The following is a 20,862-nucleotide window of genomic DNA, read 5'->3' as shown; positions in this document are numbered from 1 at the left end:
TGGAGTCCACTGCGGCTTTTCCATGGTGGAGATTAGGCCAAGGCCCAGTTCAGAAGGAGGCTGGGGTGGAAGCCTGCTTACTAATGACGGCAGGCGCGGCGCCACTGGTTCGCCGGGGCTGCAAAGCCGTTCCACAACTGAGTTTTTTCAGCCTGCGTTCTGTAGAGCTGTGAGGAATTCTAGTTGTCTTTCAGAATCCAGTTGGAAATTGAATCTCAAGTCCAGCATGTACAGAATCTCTCCATTTTTTTTTATAATAAGGCAGCTTTCAGATGCTTGCTTTTTATTAGGAAGTTTTAGGTGTCTCCTACCCTCCCCCTCATGACTTGCATTAATATTATGTTACATCCACCAAGGGGAGCAGGGAAACACATTTAAATTGAACTAATCTATTCTTTATTTCATTTTTTAATTCCTATTGACCACATTTCAATAATGTCTATTATACAGATGCCAGTGCAAAAAAAAAAATTCTAGCAATAAAGCCACTTGGCTAAATTGCCTGTGGTAGTCAATAAGAAAACATTTTACAAGAAGACATACAAAGAGAGAACAGAGGAGCTTGGGCTGTGCCTTTTTTGCTTGAGTTTGTTTATGGGGCCCAAGTGGGCCTCAGACTGCGATCCTCCTACCTCTGCCTCCTGAGTAGTTGGCCTTATGGGTGTGTGCCACCACACTTAGCTCTGAAATATGACTTGAATCACATACCATCAAACTTCTTGTACCGGGAAGCAAAGATAGCTTGCAAATGGTTGCACTGCTCACTGACCACACTTTTGAAATCATCTTTACTTTGCAGGCTGTACTTCTCCTCCATCTCTTGAGAGCAACAGGTATAGCCCTGGGGACAGATCTTCAGATGATCACCTGGGGAGATAAAAAGTAGGACTGTCAATCTCTATCAAGTGCAAAAGGGAAGGGTTTGACTAGTGTGCATACACCCTGCTTCATTTCAGACACCCCATGTGTCCAACAATGTTTTATAGCCCAGGCTGGCTTTGAACCACGATCCTCAGATCTCCGCCTCTCGAATAGCTGGGATGACAAGTGTGAGCCACCAGTGCCCAGACCAAATACTTTTTAAAAGATTGTCATGGGCTAAAAAAAAGGCTCATGATCATCTAGATTGTTCTCCCTGGTCCTGCAAAGATGCTGAGATGATCTGCACTGAATATCCAAGGCAAAAATCATTCATGACTTTGTTCATCTAGTCTTTACAAGGTTCACGAATATCAGGTCTTATTTCACGTGATCAAAATAGGTTTCTAAGGTCAAAGGTAAAGCCCATGTTTTCTCCCCACCCCCTCCCCAGTGTGCATGGGAAGCTACATGCATGTACACATGCGCATTTCTCCTTCCACCCCCCCCCCACACACAGCAGACTTGGAGACCAGAAAATATCAAGAAAACAGTGAAGAATCATTTTCTCCATTGAATAAAGGCATTAGACGCTGTGAGTTTAAAAGTTACCCACAGGAATTTTACACTGCGCATACACCCTTCAAAAGTGGGTAGGAGCCTTCAACAGTTTCACTGCTATCCTGCTGAAAGGAATCAGGGCCGTTTACCCTGGCACAAGTACAAGGCCCAGCATGGCTGCGCCCATCCACCGCATAAGTCAGCCACCGAGGCCTTCAGTCCCATCTCAGGCAGACCTGCTTATAAGAGTACATCTTTGTTTTGGCAATACCTAATAAAAAAAAATTAAAGAAAAAAAAAGCCGAGTACACTTTCATCTTAGGGAAAAGCTCTTTCCAGGAAGACTTAAGTACAGTGATGAAAGGTTTGCCCGGGGTGAAGGAAGAACACAGGGGTGATCCTTGGCTCATGTTTCGGTTGGCAATGCCATCTTCTCCTCCATGGAACATTCTCTCATTTCAAGCATCCTACACCTTGGGCCACATAGTCTTGCACACATCCCTTCTTCTGTCTGCATTTATAAATAGCCTTCCTTGAAAATGTAATTTGATCTTTTTTTTTTCCTTTCACCAAAAGCCTTGAGACACATGCAAGCCTTAAGACAAGCTTCTGAATGAAATCCCAAGACGTACTTAAGACTAACTGGGGATTCGATGCCACCATCAATCCATGTTGATGAGAAGTACAAGGAGGAAAAGAGGCACTGACTTCATTCGAACTTCCCATGACAGCTGGGTTCTAGTAAGAATCTCTGAGAACTTGAGTTGTTTCTTTTTTCTTTTCACTTGAATATTTCAGGGCTGGGGGCGGGGTGAGGCTCGATGGTAGAACATGGGATGCCCTGGTTTACCATCTTCAGTACCGCAAAGAGGAACATCTTAAAGAAACAAAGACCTTTGAGACTATTTCTACTTTAATCACCCTAATGGTTTCTTTTGAAAACCAAGGAATACATATTATTTGAAAGGCATTCTCCTTTATGTGTTTTATATTGCTTCTAAAATGCAGTGTTCGAAGGAAAAATGCCTTTTTTTTCTGTTTTTGTTCTTTCTAGGAACCACCTCCCTTTTTTTTTTAAACCTAGTGATCTTCTCCACTGCTGATTTATGAGAGAGGTCCGGGCTTTTCCTTCGGGCTGAGTTGAACTCAAGGAGAACACAATGGATTTGAGACAGGTCGGTAGGCACTGTGTGGTAGCACTTTTTGAATGCACATCCTTCATTTATTAAGAATTATTATTATGCCAGGAGCTGGGAATGTGGCTTATTGGTAGAGTGCTTGCCTAGCATGCATGAAGCCCTGGGTTCCATTCCCCAGTACCACATAAACAGAAAAAGCCAGAAGTAGCACTGTGGCTCAAGTGGTAGAGTGCTAGCCTTGAGCCAAAGAAGCTCAGGGACAGTGCTCAGGCCCTGAGTTCAAGCCCCAGGACTGGCAATAATAATAACAATTATAATAATAATAGAATTATTATTATGCCAGGCACCAGTGGCTCAAACCTATAATTCTAGTTACTCATGAAGCTGAAATCTGAAGGCCCAAGGTTCAAACCCAGCCAAGACCAGAAAGTCCCTGAGACTGTTATCTCCAATTAACTACCAAAAAAAAAAAAGGAAGTGGCACTGTGGCTCTAGTGGTATAGTATTAACCTTGAACACAAAAGCTCAGGGACAAGCTCAGGAACAAGGCTGGGAATGTGGCTTAGTGGTAAAGTGTGAGTGCTTGCCTAGCATTCACAAAGCCGTCAGTTCAATTCTTCAGTAACATACACAGGAAAAGCTGGAAGTGGTAGAGTGAGCAAAAAGCTCAGGACAGAACTTAGGCCCTAAGTTTGAGCCCCAGGACCGGCATGCATGCATGCATGCATGGATGCGTGCGCGCGTGTGCACGCGCGCGCGCGCACACACACACACACACACACACACACAGAGGAATTATTGGCTCACACCTATAATCCCAGCTAGTCAGGTGGCTGAGATCTGAAGATGACTTTGAATCCAGCTTGGGCAGTCAAGTCCACCAAAAAAACCAAAAAAACAAAAAAAACAACCAAAAAAATCCTGGAAATATTCCTGTGGTTCAAATGGTAGACTGCCAGCCTTGGGGATAGAGGGTGGGGGTTCGAAAGGACAACATCCAGGAACTGAGTGCAACTCTCTATTCTCCCCCACAAAAAATATTCTTGGACAGGTCTCAGGATTCCAGCCACAGACTGTTGACAATGGCAGTTCATCAGTGAATCGAGCAGCTCCATAGACAATAGTTAGGATGTACAATTCTCTTTTATTCCCTGCAACCATGAGCGTGAACACACACACTTTCCTGTCTCTATCTCTTCTAGGCCCTTCAGCTCCTCTCAACGGCTTTCCATCCTCTCTTCACACTGCCAATTGTCTTTTAAAAAACACTCCACTCCACCTCTTAACTGAACAGCAGAATGTGAAACTGACAGGTTTTTATTTGTTGTACTCAATCAGAGTTCCATGTTCTTAATTTAAAAAGCAGGTAAAGTGAGGGCTTTATGCTTTTCTAAGGGGACACATAAATTAAGTTGCTTTTTATACATGGCCCTTGATTAGTTTTTTTTCTTTTCTTTTCTTTTCTTTGTGGGTCAGTGGCCCTCAATAGGAAAAAAGGTCTCCTAGGCCTGTCCTGGGAGATTTGGATAAGATCCAATGAAGCATGCTTTTAAAGCTTTATGGCATTTAAAACAAAACAAAACAAAAATCACTAGAAAGAACCAAACTTCCCCCCCCCCCAATCACACCAGCTCTATGTAATTTCTCTTTAGTTCTTAATATCAATGCCTTAGTTTTCAAAGCTGGACAAAGCCAATCACAATAAATTACTACTCAATCCTGCCAAGTGTGTATTGGTTCTTTTTTTTTCCTTCTCTTTTTTAGCATTTAAAAACAATGGTTAAAGAAGGTGGCATTAAATATTATGAGCAATCCATTGGATCCTTTAAGACTGGGGTGAACAATCTGTAAAATGTGGGTCTTTCAGTCTATCTCTCTTTTGCTTCTATCACCAAACGCCAGGCTCTGATGTCTTAGGACACAATGAGCTACAGGTAGCATTCGTGTATTTCAGGTGCCCAATACTCACCTTGCCATGGATTATTATAAACAGTGACTACTTTGTCAAGTCAGCCTTCAGCTCATTGATGACTATTTTCAACTATATTTTGCAAACAATTTCTATATAGTACTCTCAATTTCCTTTTCAAATCCAACTAAATGCCATCTTCTCCCACCCCCCAAAATTAGTTCTCTCCAATCCTTCCATTTTTTCAAAGGTAGGATGACGGAATTCTAGAAAAATCGTTCATAGATTCCACTAAGGTGTTAAGCTCTTCACCTCCCACCTCCTTGCAAAAATAACCAGGAAAATCTCTAGGGATTACTCCTCCTCCTCTATCTGAAATGGAGGAAATGGCAGCCAGAAATCATTTTAAGACACTGGCAGAGAACACAGGCTTGCCTGTACCAGTGTGATCTGGAAGGCAGACAGGCAATGTGCCCAGACTGATTTTTTTTAACCAATAAAGCAAGCAACCAAACACCTTTGGGAAATACAAGTGATATAAATTGGTTCTAAAAGGAAGGGAAGGCAAGGGGCTGCATTGGAAATATTGAAGAACAAACTGGAAACACTGTGAATTGCAAACCTAAGAGACTAATGATTTTATATCTCTAGTGCTTCACTTGGGTTATAAAGAAAACAGCCTTTAAGTTCTGGGTGATCTGAATAGGATGTGGGAATAGGGAGGAAAGACATGCCAAGTAGATGAGTGGCATGCATGGTAGCCAAGGACACATTTAATGTGTCATCAAAAGCAAAGCTAGCTAGGCACCCATGGCTCACACCTGTAATCCTAGCTACTCAGGAAGCTGAGATCTGAGGATCACGGTTCAAAGCCAGCCCTGCAAAGAATGTCCATGAGACTCTTACCTCCAATTAACCCAGAAAACTGGAAGTGGAGCTGTGGCATTTGGGCCCTGAGTTCAAGCCCCAGGACCAACACACACATGCATGGCACATGTGGGTGTGCACACATGCACACACAAGCAAAAAGAAAAGAATGATAAAAGAGTGTTGTCCTAAATGGGATTTTAGACAATAATGATATTAAGGAAAATCTAAGAAAACCACAAAACAATGTGTCTGCATATGTTTTCAGCAGCCCTATTGCTAATAGCAAAATTTCTGTTACCATGGAATTATTCAACAAAATGTGGTTCATCTGTGCAGGGCAATATTACTCAGTCCTAAGAAGGAATTACATTTTGATGCATGTGACATAGTGGCTGAATTTCAAAACACTGGTAACTAAAATGAGCCAATCACAAAATTTCATATTGCATGATTCTATTTATGTGAAAAGCCAATAGTTGTATAACTACATAAAAGTAGAATAAGCAATTTCCCAAGTTTTAATTTGGGGGGGGATGATTAATGGCTAAAAGGTATAGGGTTTATTTGCACAGGGATCTAAAATTGATTTTGGATATGGAGGCACAACAGAGAACATATACAAAACCTTTTTACACTAGAAATGGGTGAAGTATTTGTTCTATAAATTATCTCTCAAACTGTTCACAAAAGAAAAGCCAAATGCAATCAAACTAAAGTATGAATTTTGGTCAATAATGGCCTTCATGTATATGAAGGCCAGGTGTGAGGTATCTACCTGTAACTAAAATTCTTGTGTTAATGTTTTGTAGGAGGTGGTAATCCCTGGCCTATGGGATGTACAAAGTTCTCAAAAACTTCAGTAATGAGCCAGGTACTGGTGGCTCATGCCTGTAATCTTTGCTACTCAGGAGGCTAAGATCTGAGGATCATGGCTCAAAGCCAGCAGGGTCAGGAAAATCCATGAGACTCTTATCTCCAATGAACCACAAGAAAACCAGAAGTGGCGCTGTGGCTCCAAGTGGTAGAGCACTAGCCTTGAGCAAAAGACCTCAGGGACAGCGCCCAGACCATGAGTTCAAGCCCCATGGCTGACAAAAACAAAACAAAAAAATTAAAAAAAAAAAAAAACCAACACAACTATTTGGGTAATGTCAGCCCAAGGGCATCTGCCTATATTGCTAATTTTGTACGATCTACAAATGTTATAAATATCCAAATGGTCCTTGGCTGAAAATAGGTTCCCCATCCCTGCTAGACCAAAGAAAGGGAAATGTTTTAGTTTCATAACAAGTAAAAAGTAGGAAAAAAGGTAGAACTGGAAGCCCACGTCTCTCGCCTGTAATCCTAGCTACTCAGAGGCTGAGGATCACAGTCCAAAGCCAGCCTGGACAAGAGACTCTTATCTCCAATGAAGTATGAAAAAGAGCCAGAAGAGGAGCTGTGGTTCAACTGATAAAGTGCTAATCCTGAACAACAACCGCAAAACAAAGCAAAACAAAACAAAAGAGCTCAAGGACAACACCCAGGCCCTGAGTTCAAGCCTCAGGACCAGTACAAAAACTTAAATATAAATAAAGTACACTCTCTCTCTCTCTCTCTCTCTCTCTCTCTCAGAGTAAAAACATGTGGTTGGGGGGTGGGTTTTCACTATGCTTATAAAAAATATAAATACTTGATGTAATTCTAATATTGGAAAGTTACATTAAGCCATTACTTGCTGGGGCAATTTTCCTAATCCCTCAATTGCTACTTTATCCTTTTTCTAATTTTTATTTATTGTGAAAGTAAAACAATTCCCCTGCTGTTAGTCTAAAGCATTACCAAAATAGTTCCATTTCCTTTCTTAGGTCTTAATGCATGTAGCTACAAAGCAAGCTAAAATGGAGGTTTCTATAGGACCCTCAGCCACTCAAAGCTACCTATGAACACCATGAAGAACATACAATGCACTGCTTCATGGGAGCAGAGAAAGAAAATCTCTAAAGGTTTTTTTTTAATAATCCTAGGAGCTGGAGGTAGGACAATATATACATTAATCCATCCATCTCCCTTCCAAAAGAAAAAAAAAAGTAAAATGACTGAACATAATGTGCTATGCACATCGAAAGCCTGAAGTCATTTGACCTAAACCTTAATAATAAAGCACATAAATTACAGTCATTATGCAGATGTATGATTTGAGATCACCTACCAATCAGTAGGAGAAACACAGCTAGTTAGCATTTTGCAGAACCTGCCAAAATATAGCTATAAGAGGACTTCAGGCTGCCAATTATTTTTAGGTTCACTAATCTTACAAGGTATGAGCAGAAAGCCAATCAGAAATACATACATTTCAAACTCATTTTTATTACATTTTTTTTCAAAGCATAACTTTGTGTAAGTGTAGTTGGAAGAGTTTAGAGCTGTTCCTTGGAAAGTCTTACAATGGTGGAAGATCGTTTCAGGGCGCTTACAACAATTATTTATTTCCACTGCTCCAGATAGAAATCAAGCATGGCTTCTCAGTGCTTCTTAAAATCATAAGTGAGCCCACTGCTGGTTGTTCACGCTTATAATCCAAGCTACTCTGGAGGATCGTGGTTCAAAGCCAGCCCAGGCAGGAAAGTCCTTGAGACTCTTATCTCCAATGAACCACCAGAACACCAGAAGTGGAGCTGTGGCTCTAAGTGGTAGCGTGCTAGTCTTGAGCAAAAGAGCTCAGGGACAGGGCCCAGGCCTTGAGTTCAAGCCCCACAACCAGGGGGGAGAAAAGTGAATTAAAAACTCAACTGAATTTCAGAACATTTTAGGTCCCTATTTTAACTGCACCAAACACTGGCTAAAAGTGAGGTCCACCAACTAAATGCTAAACCAAATGCTAAGCCAAAAGCAAACAGAGTAAAGGGCCTGAAATGCACATGCACAATCTCATTGACTTTAAACTGAGGATTTCATTGCTGATAATCCCACGTTACCATCCCCGTCTGAGCATCTATTCTGTACACTTGCAATCTCTACCCCCAAGACTGGACAGGAATCATAATAGTAGAGATGATACAAATGCTCCAGAAGCTACTGCCAAAGTCAGTATTCATAAAAGGCTCTTGGCATTCTACAGTACTGGGGATGGGGGCAGGGGCACGTGGGAGGGGTGTCCTTATGGAATGAGTTGGAGCAGGCAATGATTGGTGGCATCCATTTTGAATTTCACTAAAATATGACTTTCTCGTTCTCACTGGGCTCGTCTTTTTAACAGAATGCCTGTGGATGAACAAATGATCCCAAATTCCTTTATGGGGTTCACAACCATTCAAGTGGATCTGAAGGAGCCACTGGTCAATGTCAAGCCCTTGAAGAGGGAGGAAAAACCAAATACAAAGGTGCCTATGAAATGAAGATGTGTACAGTTCTCCTCAGTCTTCCTTGTCAGTTGTTTTCATCTTCCCTCTGCACTACTCCATCCCTGATGTTTTTCTTTTTATATTATCTATTCAACTACTAGAAAGCAACCTAGCAAGAAAATACCAATGGCTACCACCAGACTATTGGTGCCTATTTGCATACATGGGCCTGGGGCCACCAAGTCATGAGCCATTTTTCTTTCATAGACGAAGGCCTTGGCAGGATCATTTCTTTTCTTTGTTTTGGTGCAGTACTGGGATTTTGAACTCAGGGCCTCAAGCTTGCTAAATAGGTTCGCTAGGACTTGACCCACACCTCTAGCCCCCTTCCCTTCCTTTTCTTTGTTGGCCGGACAGTTAATTTTCAGGTAAGGATTTCCATCCTTCTGTCTGGCATGGTGAGTAGTCTCAGAACACAATCCTCCAACCAGCAGCCTCATCCCTCCCTTTTACTCCTAGCCTCCCAGAGTAGAGATCACAAAGCAAGGCTGTCAAGGCCAGTTGGGAGACAGAGAAGGGAGTTGCATAACTTTTTGCCCTAGTTGGCCAGGAATCACGATGCTCCTGCATAGCTGGGATTACAAGTGGAAGCCACAACACAGAATGGCAGGGCCAATTCTAAAACAGCCACTAAGACCAGGCTCACAGGGTCAAAATGGATTCCCATGGTGGAGGGCTACCAGCATCTGGCCCTTTCTTGGCAATTTGGTGACTGTCTTCTGTGCCATCGCATATGTCCTCAAAGAAAGAGAAAGAAGATATCCACTGGACACCATAAGACGCTTCTTTCCTTCTTCCAGCCTCAGGAGGCGAATCTCCAACATAAGTTTCCTTGTTACTTCCAAATAATCTTTAAGGAACCCCACTCTTACTTAGCCTTGCACTCCCACTTGGCTTTTTCCCTTTAAGCCTGCTTCCCCAACTCCCCAGGTTCATTGGACATAATAGTCTCACAGATTTTCCTGTCTGGGCTGGCTTCAAATCATGATCCTCCTATCTTAGCCTCTTGAATAGCTAAGATCACAGGTACCAGCCACCCCATAACTTTTAAGTCACAGGCTCACTCATAATGCAATTCATGTGGTTGAACAACTGATCTCAAACAAGTTCAATTACTCCCGCTTGCCACCTCCCAAACTGTGGACTATTCTTCTGGCCTTTCAACTAATCTAGAATGAGCAACCATCTTGGAAGGGGAGCAAGAGAAAAGAATGGGCTAAGGGAGAGAAGTGGCCAGTAGTAGGAAGATCACTTGCTCAGGGGGATGGGTACCAGGGCTTCAGGTACCAGGGCCTCAGTTACCATGGCAACTCCATCCTTACAAGAGGGATGGAGCCTGCAGATGGCACACAGCATTACTACCACAATTACTGACTATAATTATCATGAAGAGTCTTTGATGTGATAGCAAAAATTATTAAAATGGCCCTTCTTAGGGAAAAAGAGCAATAAATACAGCTTCATTTGGAAAACTCAAGGATCCAATTTTGTACCAGGACCTTTGCCAGAATAGTAATAATAATAATAATAAGTCACTTTAATGTACTTGCTTTTGGCTGTTTTCCTTGAAGATGTTTTACCCTATGTAAAGATGAATAATGGCATAAAGTTCAAGATTGATTTTGAGAGTACACTTAAACTGACTTCAAAGGAAAATAAAAAATAAAGTAACCTCCTGCAGACACAAACATGTTTACACAACAGGCTTGTAGTTTTTCCTGACCCCATAGTAACCAACAAGGGGCAATTTTTAAAAAGTGCTTCCAGCACATGAACAAATGACAACTGAATTAAATGGCGGTCTTGTGGGCAGTTCAGTGCTTATCTGTCTGAACTAGAAAATAGTGTAGTATATCTTAAAAAATACCAGTAATGCAGATGATGCTGGTGGTTCATCTCTGTAATCCTAGCTACTCAGGACGTTGACATCTGAGGATCATGGTTCAAAGCTAGCCTAGGCCGAAAGTTGTGTGAGGCACTTATCACCAATTAACCACCAAAAACCTGGAAGTGGAGCGGTGACTCAAGTGGTAGAGCATCAGCTTTGAGCACAAAAGCTCAGCGACAGCACACAGGCTGAGTTCAGACCCAGGGCTATCACCAAAAAAAAAAGAGAAGGAAGTACAAGTATGAAAGAACAGAATAGCTTACTTGATTTGCTCTAAGGATTACAAACTATGTGGAGCTATTTTTTATCTACCTAATTTTACTTTTTAATCTGAGTCAAAAGAGCATAATTAAATCAGGTACTGGTGCCTGAGGCCTATAAGTCACCTACTCAGGAGACTGAGATCTGAAGATCATAGTTCAAAGCTAGCTGAGGCTCCAATTAATCACCAAAAGGCCGGAAGTGAAGCTGTGGCTCAGGTGGCAGAGCACTAGTCTTGAGCTGAAAAGCTAAGCTTGCACAAGGCCTTGAATTCAAGCATCAGTCCAGGCATATACAGGCATAGGCACACACACACACACACACTCACACACACACACACAAGAATGAGGATGACGTATGGGTAAAAAAAGAACATCTTATAAAATGGCACTATTTCATTATTATGAGAAGAGCTTTCATAATTTTATAATTTCTCACTGCAAATACATCCTGTCAGGGACGATTAGAACATGAGCCTATGTTTTAAGACAATATCACGTGGATGTGAGCATGTAGCTCAGTGTGCTTATCATGCGCAAAGCCCTGGGTTTAGTCCCTAGGACCAAAAACTAAGTATAATCACAACAAACTTTGCTTAATGGTTAAGTCTCTTCTAATATCCTGCCACATTTGTAGTCTTAGGATAGCATATAGAATCCAAACTTTCTTTTATCTTACCAGCGAATAGCAACAAAGGAAAAGTCAGATTATGTATGGACCAATAGCCTGAATTCATTTAACATCACCAAGAACCCTCAATCTGAGGAGTCTACAGACAAGCCAGGAGCTGGTGACTCACACCTGTAATCCTAGCTACTTGGGAGGCTATGGTCTGAGGTTGGACGCTAGCCTGGGCAGAAAAGTCCTTGTGAGACTCTTATCTCCAATTAACCACCAGAAAACGGGAAGTGGTGCTGTGGCCCAAAGTGGTTATAGCACTAGTCTTGAACAAAAAGAGTTCAGGGACAGCACCCAGGCTCTAAGTTCAAACCCCACAACTGACAAAAAGAAAGCAAGCTAGAAACTCAAAAAGAATGAAAGAAAACAAAAACAGAAAAGCTTGTCTGGAACATAATTTGCTACCTAACTACACAGGGCATGCATATTAAAATAAGGTCAGTAATGAGCCACTTATTGCATGCTTTCAGTTCTATGCCTTTAAGCCAAGGAGGGGCCATGTTGTAGGGAAAATATAGAGGCTTAAGTATGGCTTTGTTCTGCTTACCAGATGTGACTTTGGAGCAAGTCTCTTGTCTTCACTGAAACGACTTTATCTTGTGTGAAAGGGAAACAAGAATAGAGTTGTTGGAACTATTAAATGTATATAGAACTCCAGTCAATAGCACCTGTAAGCTGGGGGTATAGCTCAGTGGTAGACCATTTGCCTAGCATGTAAGAGGCCCTGGGTTCGACACCAACCCCAAAGTAATGGCTAATATCATGAATATTCACATCAGAGGGTACTTTACTCAAAAGGCATACCTATCCTTTCTTTCAGGATTCTGCAATATTTAGCCAATGGAAGTAGTGTGAGTTTTCATTGTCACTAATATTACCATCCCTATTATTGTTACTAGTCTTAGGCAAGCATTCATTTCTGACCATTACAGACAAAATGGCAACGTAGCTTTCTCCAAAACAAAATGGTCCCTTGATGAAGGTGATCATCTGTCAATATTGTTCTAGGATTACAGCCTAGAGAATCGTTAGTTTTTCAACAGCTGTTAGGCACTTTGAAATGACATGACAGACAAAATAGTAAAGGTTGACTCTTGGGGACCTGCCATTCGTTTAGGTCAAACAGATGAAATTATTAGTCATTTCACATAGACTTAATATTTTTGTGCCTAAACAACTGCCTTGCCCTGCCAAAGGATTGGTGTCTTCCTAGTAGCCAATCCTTGTGGTGAAAGAACATTCTGGCTTGTGAAATAAAGGCAGATGACTGTGAAAGCTAAGACTTGTTTAAGGATAAATGTATGTCAACTACAAACTTAAAAAAAAAAAAATCTACGGTGAGATGAAGGCAGTTTTGTCCCCAGCACAACAAAGGAAGGGAGAACAAAGATGGTGATGACAGCTCCCTTTAAGCCCTGATTTTTTTTGATGTTGCTGATGGGAGTCTATTGACCCCCAGAGTGTCTGTCAGTTTATCACCCCTTCAACCTCCTAATACTTTATATCTCAACTAGCTCTGTCAAATGAGGTAGGGCTATTTACACTGATACCTAGATTTTTCCCTTCGGGATTCTCAACATTGGTGTGTGTGTGTGTGTGTGTGTGTGTGTGGTGTGTGTGTGTGTGTGTGTGTGTGTGTGTGTGTGTGTGTGTGTGTGTGTGTGTGTGTGTGTGTGTGTGTGTGTGTGTGTGTGTGTGTGTGTGTGTGTGTGTGTGTGTGTGTGTGTAGTACGCGCGTGCCTGCCAGACCTAGGGTTTGAACTCAGGGCTTGAGTACTGTCCCTGAGCTTTTTTTTGTACTCAAGGCTAGTACTCTACTACTTTGAGCCACAGCACCACTTCTAGTTTTCTGGTGGTTCATTAGAGACGAGTCTCATGGACTTTCCTGCCGGGGTTGGCTCTGAATTGTGATCCCCAGATCTCAGATTGAAGATGTGAATGAGAGAAAAATTAATATCTCCAGCATAGTGCCTATGTGCCAAGACATGCAGACAAATTTAGAGGGAAGCCAAGTAATTCTCCAAAAAGTACTTCTAGACTCTGGTAGACGGAGAGACTAGCAGGAAAGATGAAGAAACAGTACCCCAGGCACCTAGATACATAGAATTTAGAGCACCAAGGAAACATGAAATAAATACGTGTGCCAATAGTGATCACACCACAGGTAAACTCAACATGATATGAGATGAAATGTCCAAAAGTTATTACATGGGTTTTCCTGTATGACATTATTAAAAACAAACAAACAAACAAAAACAAACAGGGTGTTATGGAAGAGATAGGCTCAAAAAGTAAAGAACACTCAATATGACTGGAAGCATGGCTGATGCCTATAATCCTAGCTACTCAGGAGGCTGAGATCTGAGGACCATTTTTTGAAGCTAACCTAAGCAAAAAAGACTCATTTCCGATTAAACAACCAAAAAGCCAGAAAGTAGTGATATGGCTCACATAAGTACCAGCCTTGAGCAAAATAAAAGCCAAGCGAGAGGGTTTGAGTGAAAGGCCCCCCAAATAAATAAAAATAAAAAATAAACTCTGGTTCAGAGTGGAATATTATTTCTTTTAACCAAGCACATGAGGAGGCTTTGAATGGCGCCTTCTGTCACCTATGATCTATTAAAGTTACTCAATAAACAATCCCAGAAGTATAGTACTAGCTCATGCTTATGCAATGAATGCTTTAGGCTTGGGATCATGCAATAAGCAAGGGAAATCTTGGCCTACCCCTTTCCCCAAGGAGGAAAAAAAGAGAAAAAAAGGAGCGGGGCAGGGGAAGGGGACATTCAATCTGAAATTTGCTGTAGAAGATTGTAGAAACCCTCTGGGCTATAGTCTTAATTTTGCACACAAACACTCTAGTTGCCTATTTCACCAAATGCTGCTTGCTGGCTGATTTCTAGACAGTCAGTTCTGCCCAAGGAACCAAAAGTGAACCCAAATCAATGACAGCAGAATTGACCATTGAAAAGGCAGAAGGGACAGTGGGGAAAGCAGTCTAGGGCCATGTAGCTCAGGGGCTAATAGTTCTTCATCCTTCTAAGAGCCCTAAGGCCATGGTGACATAGAGCACCATACCAAATGATTTTCCTAATGATGGTTTAAATCCTTCAGTTGATTAAGTCAGAGGAACGAATGGTTGAGAAATCTTTTCACTGAAATGTTTAATAGTCTGTAAAGACAGTATAGTATGTGTAAAAGGGTAATTTTTTCTGGAAAAAATCCTCTACTCAAATTATTTTCTTTTCTAATGGAGCAAGGTAACTAAGACTTTCTTTTTTCCTTTTTTTTTCCCCCTTTTTTTTGGCAGCTTGAACTCAGGGCCTGGGTGCTGTCCCTGAACTTTTTTGCTGAAGGTTAGCTCTCTACCACTTGAGCTACAGCTTTAATTTCAGCTTTTTGGTAGTTAATTGGCAATAAGAATCTCACAGATTGCTTTGGCTTTGAACCGTGATCTGCAGATCTCAGCCTCCTGAGTAGCTAGGATTACAGATGTGAGGCACTGGTATCCAACAAGACATTATTTTTAAAGGCACAAACAAGGACAACTATTGGGTAAAACTAAAAATCCAAGAGGTACAGAAAAATTCTAGATATACTTAAGAGCTAAACCTAAGAGATATTTTTAAGGGAAATTGTTCGTTTGGTATGCATTTAGAAAATGTTCCAAAAGGGAACATTCATTTTCTTATCACCTGAGTATGGCATCCTTGCTAGAGACTAATTCAGAGGGACTGACTTGTGAAGGAAGGCTGCAGTACCTTTCAAAGGCCATCACACAACTTAGCTGGTTCATATTACTAGAAATATTAATACTGGAATATTTAGAAGAGTTAAATGAAGAGTTCAGTGAAGATTTAGATGAGTTAAATATATTAAAATACTGCCACTCACTGGCAGCTCTGGCCTGTATTATCCTAGATATTCAGGAGGTTGAGATTTGAGAATCCCATTTGGAGGCCAGACCATGAAATCCCACAGGTCTCCAGTTAACCAGAAAAAAAAGAAAGCCAAAAGTAGAGGCATGCTTGGAGTAGTAGAACAACAGCCTTGAGTAAAATAGACAAGGGAGAATGTGAAGTGAGTTTAAGTCCCATGTTGGAGATGGATGAATGAGTAATGAATGAAAGTTTATTTCTTGGAATAGGTTCATTTACTTCTTCAAACACCATTTCTTAACTGGACAGAAGGGAGATACTGTTAAAATACACATCACCCGCTAAATCCATTTCTCTGAAGATGGCTTGAGCTTGGTGGATATAATTGATCTGGAATATCCACAATGAACACAATAAATACAATGCTTAAGTAGAGCCAACTCTCAAACCACATGCCTTAGAAAACAGAACCTACCGCATACGGCAGAGCAGCGCCACTGCTAGTTTCCTCGTAAATGCATTAAGTGCTTCAGGGAAAAGAAATGGAACAAAATCTGGATAACATTGAAGACGAGAAAAAAAAAACAACAACACAGAGCTGCATAAATTATATTATGCCTTTTCTTGTGCATTAGAATACACCACTATAAAAGTTGCTCTTCTGTGTCAAAAGAGAAAACTAAAGCAGAATCCTGAGCAAGGAAATGACTCCTTCAAAACAAATTAAATACAATCATGGCAACAAATACTTTAAAGAATATGGACAGGAAGCCAGGTGCTGGTGGCTCACATTTGTCACTCTAACTACTTAGGACACTGAGATCAGAGGATAGTGGTTCAAAGCCAGCCCAAGTAGGAATGTCTGTTATCACCAATGAAGCACCAGAAAACCGGAAGTGGAGCTGTGGCCCCAAGTGGTAGAGTGCTAGCCTTGAACACAAAAGGTCAGAGACAGCACCCAGGCCCTGAGTTTAATCAGTACCCACAACCGACCCTCCCAAAAAAGAATATTGACAGGAAAGACAAAAAAAAGGGCAGACAAAAAACCAGTGGGCCACTTTACAATGCCAACATATGTAATACAAACACAAGAGGAACGGTCAACATCTCAAAGAACCAATTACGACCCATTTTATGACTTTAACTGGCCTTGCCTGGGAGATTAAACTCAGATATAAATGCATCACGGCTGCCAGTCTCATAAAGCATTTTATACATGAACATGTATGTGGTCAAAGATGGCACTTAGCGGTGATCTTTGCAGATCATTTCTTTAGAAAATGCCCTCTTAACATTTCCGCCTTCTTTAGCAAGGATCAGATGCTAAAAACCTCTGGAGAAATGCCTTGCTAAAGAGCGGATGAAAAGCTTCCCATCTTGCCAGCGTCTCTGGAGGGAACAAACATCCACTGTTGTGAGCTGTCTTGACAACAGCCCTCTGTGATGACACACAATATTGATTTCATGAAAAGCCACACAATGATGACTTTTCAGTAAAAGCTTGTAAACTCCTTGTTTCCTCTCTGAAGGGTGAATGACTCTAGCCAGGGGCTCACTGGGGTCCTTGCACCCTACAAGGTCTGCAGTGTCGCACAGCTACAGAGAATAAGAAAGTCAGCTATCAGGCAATTGGCAGAATAGAGGCAAATGGCTGAACACTGGGGGCTCTTGCCGGTCATCCTAGCTACTCAGGAGGCTGAGATGTGAGGATCATGGTGAGAAGCCAGTTTGGGCAGGAAAGACTATGAGACTCTTATCTCCAAGGAACCACCAGAAAACTGGAAAGGGCGGTGTGGCTCAAAGTGGTAGAGTGTTAGCATTGAGAAAAAAAGCTCAGGATAGCACCCAGGCCCTGAGTTCAAGCCCCACCACAGATTTAAAAAAAGGGGGGGGGTACAAATGAAGGTAAATGTAGGTAGTGTTAGGTATCATGACAGAGCACTGGGGTGGGGGAGCAGGGCTAGCTCACTATCGATACCTAGTCTGCTTCAGTAAGAGGAATTAACCATACACCTGTGCCTGTCCTTATTCAACAGGGCCAGGAAGATTTTATTTATTCTACATATTTACTTATTTGTTTCATGTGAAGACATAGGTCCTTGATGTCTTCCCCCCACCAAGTATCCTCAGTCCTTTCCCCAATGAAAGATATACAGTCCTCACTCACTCACACACACACACACACACACACACACACACACACACACCACTCTCATATGCTGGAGGCAGAAAATTCAGCTGTGTATAAGTCAATGTTTACTTTGCTGTCGAGTTTCCAATGGTAGGAACTTAAGATCTTAACACTAAGTTTTTAAAGAGGAGGAGGAGGAGAAGGAGGAGGAGGAGGAGGAGGAGGAGGAGGAAGAAAAAGAAAAGGAGGAGGAGGAAGGAAGAGGAGAAGAGAAGGAAGAGGAAGAAGAAAAGGAGGAGGAGGGAGGGAGAAGAGGAGGAGGAGGAAGAGGAGGAGGAGAAGGAAAAAGAAAAGGAGGAGGAAGGAAAAGAGAAGGAAGAGAAAGAAGAAGAGGAGGAGGAGGGAGGGAGAAGAGGAGGAGGAGAAGAGGAGGACTAAGAAAATGAAGAGGAGGAGGCGGTAAAAGAAGAGGAGGAGGAAGAAAAAGAAGAAGAGGAGAAGGAAGAAGAGGGAGAAGAATGTTGATATCCTGGGGCTAAGCCCAAGAACTTTTTGTTCCTTGTCAGCCAGGAGGACCCTGTGGCTAGACATTAGAGCACTGTGAAGCTGAAATTTGGGAGAGCAATGTGCTAGCAGACATGTAGCTTGTTGTTCCTCACCCCTGGCACTTTTTGAATTCAATTTGAATGCACTTACCATCCAACTGTCCCAATTCAAGTGTACAAGGTAGTGAATTTTAGTATACGTACAGGGCTGTATACCTATCCCCACTATACAATCTGAGAAGATGTCACTATAAAAGAGATTCCCTAAAACTTCCATCTCCCTCTCTCCCTCCCCACCCCCCACACCAGCCACAGGCAAGCACTTACCACTTTTCTGCCTTTCTAGATTTGCTGATTCTGGACATTTCTTAAAGAATCAATCAGGTACATTATAGTCTTTCTGAACGGCCTGGACTTACTCCTGCCCCAAAGCTTGATGTTTTCCAAAGTCATCCAAGTTGCATCTTAGTCTTCTTTAGAGCTGTATAATATTCTGCCATGTTTTATTGAGCCATTTTGTCAGTTGACACATATACACATATAATTAGATTGTTTGTACCTTTTGGTGGCTGTACATTATGCTGCTATGAGCATATTTGTATTATGTATTACATTATTTTTATTCAAACACTGAAGATAAATATTGGTCAAGATACTTCAGAATAAAACCTTAAATCTATGTTGAGCTTTGGGCTGGGAAGGTGGCTCAGTGGTAGAGCACTTGCCTTGCATGCTTGAGGCCCTGGGTTCAATTCCTCAGCACCACATAAGCAAAAAGAAAAAAGCCGGAAGTGGTGCTGTGGCTCAAGTGGTAGAGTGCTAGCCTTGAGATGAAGAGTTGAGGGACAGCGCCCAGGCCCAGAGTTCATGCCCCATGACCGGACCCCCCCCCCCACACCCATGTTGAGCTTTGCAAGGAATTGCTATGCAGAAGCATTTTGAAGTGAAGGACTCTCTCTGGAATAATTTAGCACAAGTTATTGCTCTCCATAAACTTTTTGCTACATCTCAGGCCACCAGGAACAACAATGCTGTTTAAATTTGGGACTGATGAGCAAAACAAAACAAACTCCAAAACAAGAGATTTAATTCCTCCAATAAGGAAACACGCTTAAATTTAGTCACTCCTTCCTGTTTTCAACCTAAAATTTAGACAGAGCATTCGGAACGTCAATACACAAACATCATTATAAAAGCAGAATGAAACAGTAAATACGAATCAGAGAGCCTCCCTTTTTTAATAACTTGCCTGTGAATTATATCTTTCAAAAATGGTAAAAGGAACACATAATCACCTCTTAGGATCAGAACCCAAATTCCACTCCCTAAAAGACATCTAGACGTGAATGTTTCCTGAAGAATCTAAGAATATCCACAGTTCTGAACACAGTGAAGAAATGCGCGTCTCTGGAATTCAGAAATTTAAGACAGTCTCGGTCAGTATCAAGACATTTTACTAATATAGTGACTGCGAACATGATCAACTTATTTTTAGGGGCTTGGAATAGATGGCTAGATGTCCTCCTAGACAAAAGATGGGTTAGGCAGGCACTAGTGGCTCATGCCTGTAATCCTAGCTACTCAGGAGGTTGAGGATCACAGTTTGAAGCCAGCAGGAAAGTCTGTGAGGCTCTTATCTCCAATGAACCACCAGAAAACCAGAAATGGTGCTAGAGCTCAAATGGCAGAGTACTACCCTTGAGCAAAAGAATTCAGGGACAGCACCCAGGCCCTGAGTTCAAGTCTCAGAACTTGGGGGGAGGGGAGTGAGATGGTAGGAGGTGGCTATTGTTCTTCTTTTTTTTTAGGGGGTGGGGGAAGGTGTCGGTCATGGAGCCTGAATTCCGGACCTAGGCACTGTCCCTCAGTTCTTTAGCTCAAGGCTAGTACTCTACCACTTGAGCCATAGCTCCATTTCTAGCTTTTTCTGCTTATGTGGTGCTAAGGAATTGAACCCAGGGCCTCATGCATTCAAGGCAAGCACTCTACCACTGAACCACCTTCCCAGCCCAGGCTACTGGTCTTCTGAGGAAAGTCACAGAACTTGTTGATGTCTTTTCATTCAAAAAAAATTATTTTTATTAGTTACTCAGGCTGCTGGGCAGGGAGCATTTATCCTAATTAGTTATGGAATTTTAGCTCCAAAGCCGAGTCAGTTTTTAACAGTTGTTTTTCTTATTAAACAACTTCCCAAATTTCTTTCTCTCTTCACATTTTTCTTTCAACTATAGTTGTGGTGAGTGGTCTCCACCTCATTTTTTAAAACTTCATCCTTCTATGAGAATTTCATCAACCTTTCACCATTAGCACACATGCCTTTTTTTCCTACATCTCCATCAGCCTTCCTCCCCCCTTCTCTAATCACTCAACAAGCATTTATTGTCTAATTAAAATGTGAGGCCCAGGGCCAAATGCTAAGTGTAAAAATGAGCATACTGCTCTCAAGAAACACCGTGTCTTCTGTGAATCTTTCTACCAAGTGTCTAGTCTACCCATTTTCATCTTAGGTCTGATGATACCTTATCAAGCTTCTAGAAGACTACCTGTTTGACAACCTGTGGGTTTGGAGATGATCAGAATTTTGACAAATTGTCCATACCCAATTTATTTGATTTTCATTATCATGCTGGATACAAATGGTGGCAGGGAAATAAATCTCTTTAGAGTACTAAATCTTGGGAAGCACCACTTCCTTTAAAAAAACAAAACTCAGAGTGAGTTCATTTTCCATGATCATCTAAACTTACTACTGACTGATATT

At 41.7% G+C, this 20,862-nt stretch overlaps 1 protein-coding gene across 1 annotated transcript in view; it reads right to left on the bottom strand.

Moving 5' to 3' along the window:
* Gpc4 (glypican 4) overlaps nt 1-20,862 on the bottom strand; it is a 119,825-nt gene that overhangs the window by 45,342 nt on the left and 53,621 nt on the right. Inside the window, exon 2 of the mRNA XM_070039710.1 lies at nt 709-867. Coding sequence (XP_069895811.1) covers nt 709-867 — 159 coding nt within the window. The remainder of the gene's footprint in view (nt 1-708; nt 868-20,862) is intronic.

Source organism: Dipodomys merriami, unplaced genomic scaffold, assembly GCF_024711535.1.
Source record: "Dipodomys merriami isolate MVZ:Mamm:240054 unplaced genomic scaffold, mDipMer1.0.p SCAF_3, whole genome shotgun sequence".
In the NCBI taxonomy this organism is placed as follows: domain Eukaryota; kingdom Metazoa; phylum Chordata; class Mammalia; order Rodentia; family Heteromyidae; genus Dipodomys; species Dipodomys merriami.
Note: the sequence above shows the minus strand (reverse complement) of the source record. Positions and strands in the feature narration are given on the sequence as shown.